The sequence below is a fragment of the Cotesia glomerata genome, linkage group LG2 (genome assembly GCF_020080835.1).
Source record: "Cotesia glomerata isolate CgM1 linkage group LG2, MPM_Cglom_v2.3, whole genome shotgun sequence".
NCBI lineage: Eukaryota > Metazoa > Arthropoda > Insecta > Hymenoptera > Braconidae > Cotesia > Cotesia glomerata.
Genome location: NC_058159.1, coordinates 27,784,528 through 27,795,345, shown reverse-complemented (window position 1 = coordinate 27,795,345; position 10,818 = coordinate 27,784,528). Strand labels below are relative to the sequence as shown.

General features: G+C 33.6%; 1 protein-coding gene across 2 annotated transcripts; it reads right to left on the bottom strand.

Annotated features, from left to right (window-relative positions):
- Window positions 1–372: 372 nt before the first annotated feature.
- LOC123258436 (SR-related and CTD-associated factor 4-like) lies at window positions 373–10,429 on the bottom strand. 2 transcript variants are annotated; one of them, XM_044718438.1, is made up of 8 exons: window positions 10,178–10,427; window positions 9,743–9,871; window positions 9,356–9,665; window positions 7,850–9,154; window positions 7,052–7,306; window positions 6,722–6,964; window positions 5,250–6,530; window positions 373–3,661 (listed from the first exon to the last, which is right to left on the bottom strand). In XM_044718438.1, the coding sequence occupies exons 1-8, from the start codon at window positions 10,205–10,207 to the stop codon at window positions 2,703–2,705; spliced, it is 4,512 nt and encodes a 1,503-aa protein (XP_044574373.1). In that variant the 5' UTR covers window positions 10,208–10,427; the 3' UTR covers window positions 373–2,702. The 2 variants fall into 2 exon arrangements, with proteins under 2 accessions (XP_044574373.1, XP_044574372.1); XM_044718437.1 differs by having other exon boundaries at window positions 7,850–9,665; window positions 10,178–10,429.
- Between the last annotated feature and the right edge of the window lie 389 nt (window positions 10,430–10,818).

Genomic DNA, 10,818 nt, shown 5'->3' with positions numbered 1-10,818 from the left:
ATGTATATATTATCGATAGTTGACTGTATTTATATATATGTATATATGTATATATGAAAAATATAACAAAAATGCATGTGGGTACTCAAATCAAAGCTCTTGATGAATGTAACATCGGGATGAGCTTATATCTTTAAAAACGTCAATAGTTGAGAAAGTACAGTGCTATTTAACAAAATTAATTATTTAATAGAGCAAAATTTTATTCATTTATAGTTCACAAGTCACGGCAGTCACATAGTGACTGCAAGGTTGCTAGTATTAATTAACAAAAAAGCCAAAGTTTCAATAAGATATAATCGGGTGAAATCAAAAAGTAATATTAAATTTTGTAAATAAAATAATGAAATAATAAAAATTAAAATTCGCAAATATTTTTAAAGATAATACATTGATATTATTTTAAATTTTACTGTCAAGTAAAAATATACAATTACAACGGCACAAATACAGCACCAACTAGACTATAATTTAACATATTAGTAATAATTATATATATTCATATTTAATAGTAGTGAGTAATAATAAATTTAAAGTTAAAAAAAAAAATGTTTAAACGAATACAATAAGCTGCGCCACGCACCACTCCTTATTTTCTATCTTTCATTTTAATCGTTCGCAAGTTAGATATTATGTTGATTTAGTCTTACACGATTGATTTCAAATTTCATTCTGTAACAAAAACAACAGATTTCAATAAGTGACGTTATATTTTTATCAATATAATCTGTTAACCAAATATTATAGTAATTTATAACACAATCGTCGCGTTAATGACAAAGTTATTTTATTAATATTAATAAATCTTAATAATTTTTAAATTTATTATTTGCATTATATACTTATATATTTATTAACATCTTTAATTTATAAATATATAATGCAATATATTTTAGAGTTATTTTTTTTTTTTTTTAGTTTTCTATACAATAATTAAAATAATCCTTAACAATTTAAAAGATAAATAAAAAGAAGAAACGAAAATCGATAAAGGCCATCTAATTTTTAACGCATTTACAAATTCGTGTTTTTTTCTTTTTTTTTTTTTTTTTTTTGAAAATTTATATAATAACATCAAATTGATAAATTTAATTAATAACTATTGAAATTATTTATTTGTGATTAATTTTTAAAAATTATTGTGATGGTACAGAACACTTTTATTTGCCGAAAAGTTGACAACGATGGTAGTGGAGTGGTGCGGGCTTGATAATAATTTTCCAGTGTCATTATATTTAATTATTCTTCTCAATATTTTCCAGTGTAAATCATTATCATTATATGATATAAAGTCTCGTTATTTTTATTATTATCATAACGTATAACAATATATAATCATCTAATTTGTTGAAATTGTAATTATTTATGAACAGTACCTTGCACTTGTCACTCAGTTTGAGCGCAAGCGCGAGTTTTCCATCGCTGCTGCGGGCGTGCAAGAGACAACACGTGCGAGCGTGAACACAGGAACCGAGTTGACAATATTATCAATCTTCACCATTTTATTTAGCTCATTTTTAATCAATTATTAATTATCAATTAAACAATAACAAAAAATGAGAAATAAAAAAAAATCAAACAAAATACACCTTAGTTATTAAATTAAAATTTTCATTTGATTTTAATTAAAATTAACTAATTAGGTAATCAATTTCTTTCATGCATAATTCAATTATTTGAGGACCGTTGGAATGACAACGCTGAAATTATTTATAGTTTTAAAACAATACGTATAAAATATTTATTTACGTTCTTTTTACTTTTTTTTAGTTTCAATTGAGCAACTACTTTTGCACAATTTGTTTCTTTATTTTTCTACTAGAAAAATATAAAATTATTTACAATTTAATAAATTATTAATTATAATTATAATCATTTTTTCATTTTTTTACTAGGTAAAATAACTTTGCTGTATTATACCTACGACTGTGTATAAGATTGCAAATTCTCTGTACAAAAACATCTAAACAAAGACTTAATAAAAAAAAAAAAATAATAATAATAATAAATATCAAGTTGATAAAGTGCTCAATAAATCTGTTGTCTTTCCATATTAATAATTATTAATAAAGGCAATTATTCATTGTCAAACTTGAAATTTAAATTTGTTTTTATCTAACATAGACAATAATTAAATGTTATAAATTTGTACTGACTTCCTATCTTTCAAAGTTAATTAATTATAAATATCTGTATATAGGTCCTGTGTTCACCATTACAGCAATGTTTAAGCAGCAATTATATTTTTTCAATTATATACTCTCGAATACTTTCAAATACAAACGATTAGAACGTTTGTTATTACGTCAAAATTTAATTATTCATTTTACTCGAAGTTTTAAATTTTTTCTAAATATCAATAAAAATAAAAATAATGATAATAATAAATAAATTTAGAAAAGAGATAGAAGAATATTTTTCTAATCGAGACTCACTGGATTCACTGTTATTTTTTCTTTCCCACCACTCCAACAAACCAGCACTTCAACTTCCAATGTTCATATTCTAATATTTATCATTTTTTTTTATCTATTCACTTCGTGCATTATTAAAATCATTTTAGCTCTTATTTGTTTTATGTACACCGTTAATAATGGATGATAATTTACAAAAATTAACCCTCTCAGGCCGGGGAGAGATCCAATTACTTTTTGTCTCTTACTTTGGTCACTCTCAACATCCCAAAAGCATATTTAAACTTGTTACAACGTTTCTTCCGAAGCTATCACCGGCGCATCACTTTCATTTTGAATCTCCATGGGTTTTGATGTGTTATCATCTTCAGCTGATAATTGATGTTGTTCTTGTTGATGTTGCTGTTCAATTTTTTCTTGATGCGACTGCACTTCTTGGTGCTCATGCTGCTCGGGCTGCTCTTGCTGGTGTTGCTGCTGTTGATGATGATGATAATGTTCTTCCTCGTGAGCTAGACCAACATTTTTCGGTGGCTCATCAAACTCATGACTCTCAGGCGCATCATGTTTTTCTAAGCTTTGAATATCGAAATTATTTGCATCATCTAATGTTGGCACATGATTCATCTCAGGATTATCATGACTATTATCAACGTCTGCTTTAGGTTGTTGTAATTCACTCGATGACTCATTTATCGTCGATTCACCATGATGTTCGTCAGCTCCCTTTGAATTATCATTGTCAACAGTACGATTTTCGTCAAATATTTTCTTCTCTCCAGAATCTTGCTCAGATCTTGCAGCTTCCGATTGTTCTTGTGGCAGTGGACTAGCATTTCCCCATCTAGATTTTCTGTTTCTCGAATTTCTGCTATCACGATCACGATCACGATCTTGATGCTTGTCACGACTCATATGACCTTTATTATCTCGCTGGTTAACGTGATTTTCACGAGTGTGTTCATCTGGCTCATGTCCATTGTTACCTTCCATACTAGCCCAGACGGGCGGCAATGGTGGAGGCACAGCGTCTGGATTTCTCCAAGGATCTGGAAGCGGAGGTCCTGGTGGTCCACCGAAAGGTGGTGGTCTCAAGTGGGAAGACGGCGGACCACGATTGTCGTCAAATGGTCCCCTGAAGAAAGCTTCGCCTTCACGAGGGTCAAATGGACCTCGCGGACCAAATGGTGGTCGCATCCCTGGCCTCATTCCTCTTGGCCCCATTCCCCGATGGAAAATCGGCGGACCTGTAACAGAAAAATTTTAATGACGATTCTTGCTACCACAAAATAAAAAATAAAAAATTAAATGATTAACTATGGTGGTTCAAGTTATACAGATCAATATTATATTAATTTTATTTTTTAATTCCGCAATATTTTGTCACATATCGTGACTTCCTCAGGCATCTTGAAATACATTCATTAATTAACACAACTGTCAAAACAATATCAGTAGTTTTTTAATTTTTTATTTTTTCTAAAGACTGGTCTTTATAATACTTTATATTTCTTAGTTTATTGGCTGTCCAGTTTAATACAACAATTTTTTTTCGTAATATTGTTAGCCTGTATTTTCCTCCAGACATAAACAAATTATCCTCAATTCATATCTATTTCAGTCAAATTTATCTTTAATGACAAATTTAGATATGAATTGAGGATAATTTGTTTATACCTGGAGGAAAATACAGGCTAACAATATTACGAAAAAATTAGAGAAACAAATTATTGTATTAGACTGGACAGCCAATAAACTAAGAAATATAAAATATCAGTAGTGTTACTTTCAATTTAGTTAGCCATTCGGCTTATTATTAGACTTTTAAAATTTAATATGACATATACAATTAATCCGTTGAGGTCATTATGGGTCTAAATGACCCAAGGCAATTTTTGAGTTACTCTTGCTTCGAAGACATCATTCAAAATGGTATTTGTGGTACCATCTATTATTGTTTGGAGATTTTTTAAGATTCATGGAAATTTACGATTTTAATTGCACAAACCAATATACTTTTTGAAAAGCTCGACATAACACCACTTTTTTTTTTTCAAAGTATGCGATATCTGGAGTAGGACCCCGGAAGTCATTTTCATTTATCTTAAAAAATGAAGTTTTTAGTAAAAAAAAGTCAAATTTTTCGAAATTTGACTTTCTCGCATTTTTTTTTTATAATTAAACAATTAAAAAGAAAATTAAAAAACGATTGAGTTATTCAACGGAAGTGTTAAGAATTATTCTTATGTACAGCTCGAGTGAAATTATTGAGAAGAACGCAAGTAGCAACAATTTTTTCCGTGCATGGGGTCAACTAGACCTAGTATAGACCACTACGTTATTTTTAAGAAGTGTGACCTCAATGAGTTAAGATAATTATTATTTGTATAGATAATAATTAATAAAATTCTTTATATGACTCAAATAATTATTATAAAAATCAATATAAACAAACAAATGAGTCATGTGCTTGTTACCCATACGTATGTATAAAGATTGTTATAAAATATGTCAGATGTATTTTTTCATACCATAGTTTTTTTACATCTTAAAAAAACCTCATATGTTAACATAAAATGTTCTTATTTAACGCTATGTAATAATAAAATTATATTATTTAATATTTATAACTAACGAGATCTACAGCTCGTAGCCAGTTAGTACAATTTACACTAAGTATTGCTATGTTAAAGTATTTTTAAGTAATTTTTATACTTATTGAAATTTTGTTATGTATTTTGAGTGAAATTAATAAAACTTACTTTTCAAAAAAAAAAAAAAAAAAATAAATAAAGATTGTTGTCAAGAATCATTAAGCAAAAATTAATAACTCACCGTGACCTCGCGGACCCATTCCGGATCTCGATCCGAATCCATCAGGGCCCATTGGACCTCTGGGACCTCGAGGACCCATCGGAGGACCAAATCCAGGTTCCAGGTGCCCGAAGAAATCTCTTCTTCTCGGATCAAAATCGGGATGGTCCGGATGAGCTCGGGCGTCGAATCCATCCGCCATTCGCGGATCGAAACCGTCTCTTGGTCGTCTGTCAAAGTCAAGTCTATCTGGATCGTATTCATCTGGGTGCCGACCACGGTGCTCAGCACGTTCAAAGTCGTCTCTTCCCATACCTAAGCGGTGATCAAAGTCATTCGGTCGAGGACCTCCATGTCGCTCAAACTCATCCGGAAAACGTCCAGCGTGCATTCTGTGATCCGGAAATTCGTCCATAGTTCCTCTGGGACCACCACGAGGACCAAATCCAGGACGATCACGATCACCTCGCGGAAAGTCGCGATGATCTTGAGGCCCTCGAAAATCTGGGCCACGTGGTCCAAAGTCTGGTCTCTCACCAGGTACACCTGGGAACTTCGGAAGATCTAACAACGACGGCGGGCCATCTCCGGGTCTACGGCCACCAGGGATGTCTTCAAAAGGCGGCGGTCTGTCGCCTCTGTTATCCATATTGCGCTCACTGCGATCACGCATGCCACGATCCATTCTGTCATCCATCGGCAGAGTACCATCAGCCAATTGCCGTAATCTATCAGCGAGGCTCATTTTATCTTTTTTAGGACCCATGTCTGGTTCCTGAAGAAGCCCAACGCCCGAACCTGGCAACGGCAGCGGACCATCATGAGGTCTCATATCTCGATCACGATCTCGCCGATCATCTCGGTCGCGTTCCCGACCGTCTCGTCTCCGATCACGACCTCTGTCTCTTCCTCGGCCACGGTCTCGTCCCCGACTGTCATTTCCATCTCTGTCAGCTCTGTCACGCTCGCCTCGGTCTCTTCTCTCACGGTCTCTATCTCGATCCCGATCTCTGAACTCTCGCTCACTATCTGCTCTGTCATTCATGTTCGGAGCTTTGTTCATAGCTGCCAGCAACTGGTCACTCAAGTTCGGCTTATCTTTCGGAGGATTTATTGAACTTGGAGGCATAACGTCTTCCATTTCAACGTCCATATCCTCCGAGTGCTGCGGTTGCATTGGCATTTGCATTGGTGGTGGTGGTGGACCCACGTTAAATGGTTGACGAAGCATTGGAAGATTTGGTAGATTAGTTTCTCCCGTAGGAGGTGGCACACCCATCGGCGGTACATTGTGAGGCATGCCTGGTGATTTAAATCATCAATTAATTTCGGTGCTTTTTAATATTTAAAGGAGGTCTAACTGATTTATCATATTACAAATTTTAAATAAAAATTATATTTATTTGTCTCAATGTAATATGTCTTTTTAAAGACAAACATAGAATATACAATCCGACCTCCTTAATATAAAAAAAAGTTGTAAGGTAAGATACCTGTTGAGTTTGATTTATCTGATGGTGCAGCAGGTGCAGGAAGTGGAATTTGAGTAATAAGACCAACGCCGACTCCAGCGCCAAAAGGAGAATTAACTTGTTGTGTAAGCATCGATGGCATCATTCCCGGAGGACCCAAAAGCCCTTGCATGTTTGGTGGAGGTACTCCAATTGGTACATTTGGCATTAAACCATGCGGCATTTGTAAACCCATTGGAGGTCCAAGCATACCTGCATTGTTGACTGATTGGAATGAAAAAATAAAAAATTAAATATTTTTTTTTAAATGATAAAAAGAAGACCTACAAATTACTTTATTAAATTACTTACGTGGAACTCCTGACATAGGGAATCCTGGTGGCATCATTGATAATTGAGCGCTAGTAGGTGGCATTAAATTAGTTGAAGCCGTTGCTCTGATTGGCGGTGGCTGACTTGTGTCAATCATAGGTTGCTGTTGTGTCCCTGTTGACGGTGGCATTACGTTAACAATTCCATCAGTTAATGTTGGAATTGGAGCACCCCCAATTGGAGGCACTTGGATTGCTTGCATTCCTTCTTTAGATCCTGAATGCTTCAGTTTACCTATAAAAAAAAAAAAATAAATTATTACTAACTGTGATAAAATAAAAGGAATCCTGGAAAAAATAGATCCGGAAAAAATATCAAAGTTATAAAAAATTCATATTATTTCATTAAAATTATTATAAAATAAAAATAATAATAATTTTTTATTTTTTTTTTGTAACAAAAAATGGAGCGATCATTCTGGGGGTGTTTGTTTTTTAGGAATATTGTGGGTGTGATACAATTATTATTATAATTTTTATTTTATAATAATTTTAATGACATAATATGAATTTTTTATAACTTTAATATTTTTTCCGATTCCCAATAAAAGTTACAAATTTATTAAAAAATTTTTTGTTTTAAACTTGCTTGACCAATAAAAAAAACTCAATAAAAATTAGATTGGCTCAAAAGCTTAAATTTACTATTGCAAGTTGGTTCAAGACACAAACGATTTAAACAACGCTTAATGTATCTAGATTGAACTTGCATTTTTTTTTTTATTAAATAATAAAATTTAATTCATTTTTAAAAAAATAAACTCAGCAAAAATATTACCTTTCAGTCTTGGAGGTAGCGTATCCTCATCAATCATTCCACCTTCTTCAAGCATCTCCAATTCCTGTTCAGTGACATTATTCAATTTATTCCAAGGAATATAACTAACACCAAGCTCAACTTCCCAATAATCCTTCCATTCTTTGCCTTTAACACCTTTCCCAGGTGCCCAGGCTAACGTGATAGCTTTGCCTTGCATTTTATGATTTTTAAGTTTAGTCAAAGCTCGATAGGCGTCTTGTCGCCTGTTCATACAAATAAAAGCACACCCTCTAGGTGAAATCAAGTCAATGCTAACAATATCACCAAGCTCGCCAAACGTATCAGACAATTCCTCCTGATGTACAAGCTTAGATAAATGCCCAACCCAAAGCGTAGTACTGCATACGCTCATTTTTTCCCTCTCAATCGGCGGCAATCCACGTTTCCTTCGCTCTCGTTCTTTTTCTCTCTCCTCCTCAGAATTTTTAGCACGAGTTTCTTCGCGCTTGCGATCACGTGACCGAGACCTCTGTCGCCGTGAGCGACTCCTCGACCGGGATTTTCTGTCTCGGTCCCGATCTCGACCACGATGACGAGGCGACCTGGACCTACTGTGTCGTCGGAAACGTTCTGGAGATCTGCTCTGAGATCTAACAGAATCTAAATTAACAATTTCTACGCTACTGCTGTCACGCCTTGTCTGCGTCGACTGATAATCTTGAGAGTCTTGTCGCTCATCTATCAGAGGACTCTTTTGGTTTGAGTGCATTATTGGCTGTCTTAGTGCTGAGGTCGATTGAGAAACAAATGCTGGAGGATAACCTGGTGGTGGCTGGCTCATATCCTGCTGCATTAAATTCGACACATTGCTGTACGTATTGTGCTGACTTGGTTTGAGAACATCCGAAGGCTTTAGCTCACATTCAGAAGCAAACGGAAGATTCGGTACAGTTTGAGCGAGGTGTTTATCAAACTCATCTTCTTGCTGCTTCATCTGCTGAAGCTTACGCATTTTTTCTTCCATTTCGAGCTGTGCTGTCGCTACGTTACCTTGCATAGTCTGCTGCAGGGTTTGTAACTGTCTTAAAACCTCCGGGTTGGTCAATAATAATCCCAGACTCTCTAGATTACCGCTTGTGACTGCGTTGTGCTGATTACTAGCCGTAACTGCTGCTGCAGGTGAACTTGCCATCATTACATCATCATCTTCCTCTTCTCCATAATCAAAGTCCAACAATTTTTTGTCAAATTTAACAGAACTTGGAGTATCATTAGATGCTTCTTGTTTTTTTAATAGCAACTGCTGGAGATGTTGAAGCTGATCTAAAAATGAAGCGTCAACTTGATTAGCGCCCGACTGACCGAGTAATTTATTAGCATTAACCATATTGGCGGTCTCTAATTTAGTCTGTGCCAACCATGCAGGGTCAATAGTCTTAGCAGAGAACATTTTTTGATCTTTAGGTGTGTTTTTACCACCCGGTGGTGTTTTAGTTATAGAACCAAGATTACTTAAATTATTACCACTAGTATTTAATGCTCCGTTAGAATTAATCGCTTGCTCTTTGTGAATCGGATGATTTGGATCGGCAAGGTCGAATAATGGTTGAATAACTTCAGGTTGAAAAACTGAATTTTTCTGCCACAAATTCAATACACGTATCACCTTGCTTTTATCCTCTGGTGGACATTTTAATAAATTCAAAAATGTTGTTTGCATATTTTTAGCAAATCTCGGGGCAAATACATCCTTTTCAACGCCAAATTGATGCCTAGATTGCCGCACAATAGAGTCTATTACATAAAGACCCGGTACTTTGTACTCTGGCTTACACTGAAAAATAAATAATTAAAAAAACATTAAATTAAAAATATTAAAAAATTATTTTGATACTGTAAACAATAACTTACTTTTTGTATAAATTTTTCTACACTCTGTACAACATGTTTGTAAAATTTGATGGCTTTTATCGCGCCTCTTGTCAGTGAATTCATCTTAGCCTTGGATATCGGCGGCTTGACATCATAGAGAGCAGACAGCTGTAATAAAATATATGATAAATTAGTATCAGCCATTAAAATTTAAACTTAATGACATCAGTCATTGAACCTAAACATTATTAGGTAATCATATTTATAATATTTACTTAAATAAATAAATAAATAAATAAATAAATAGATAAAATTATAAAAAGATTTTATAGATAATTATGATCAATAATCAATCAGTATATTTATATTTTACACGGCATCATTGATGTTGAAAAAAAAAAGAGGGAGGGTTCACCCTAACACGGTGACCTCCAAAATATAATAATCTACACAAGTACAGCGGTGTATCATTACCTCTCCATTAAATGCCTTTACCGCATCCATTGTTGTTTTGTTATTGTTAATACTTAATAGAACGTTTTTTATTTATATTCAACAACTAGTGTAAATCACAACAGTATTATTTTCACTAATTATCGCCATTTCTCATCGTCGACGCACTTTGAGTAAAGACCATGCCACTCAAGATGGCAGACTTTATTTCCCAGCGTGCAATGGGCGACACTCTCAGTTTTTAGTTTCTGCTATGGAGACTATACCCTCCATACTCCATATGTGTGCATAGTCTCCATAGTTTCTGCTTTCTGGTTGCTCTAACTGCCGCCCGCTTGCCTGCTGCTGTTATGTACTCCATGCATCTTAAATAATTGTGATGAGCTAATCAAGCGCCGTTATGACGTCACAGATTTATTTTTTTTTTTTTATATTATTTATGAAACATTCAAAATAAAAAAAAAAACAAAAAATAATTTTATTATTTATAAAATTATATAATAAGTTACAGATATTTAACTATTGCTTTTACGATATTGAAGTTAGCCGACTTTTTTGGATTTTTTTTATTAATTAAATTAGAACAAAAAAATATTTTTTAAAAATTGCACTTTTAGTTTTTCAAATTTTTTAGAAATAAAATTTTTTTTCATTTTTTTTGT

Coding starts and splice junctions, on each gene's coding strand:
- LOC123258436 (XM_044718437.1), bottom strand. CDS start 10,207: ATGGATGCGGTAAAGGCATTTAATGGAGAG. Junction 9,872..10,177: donor TAAAGGCATTTAATGGAGAG/GTAATGATACAC, acceptor ATTTTATTACAG/CTGTCTGCTCTCTATGATGT. Junction 6,965..7,051: donor CCCTATGTCAGGAGTTCCAC/GTAAGTAATTTA, acceptor CATTCCAATCAG/TCAACAATGCAGGTATGCTT.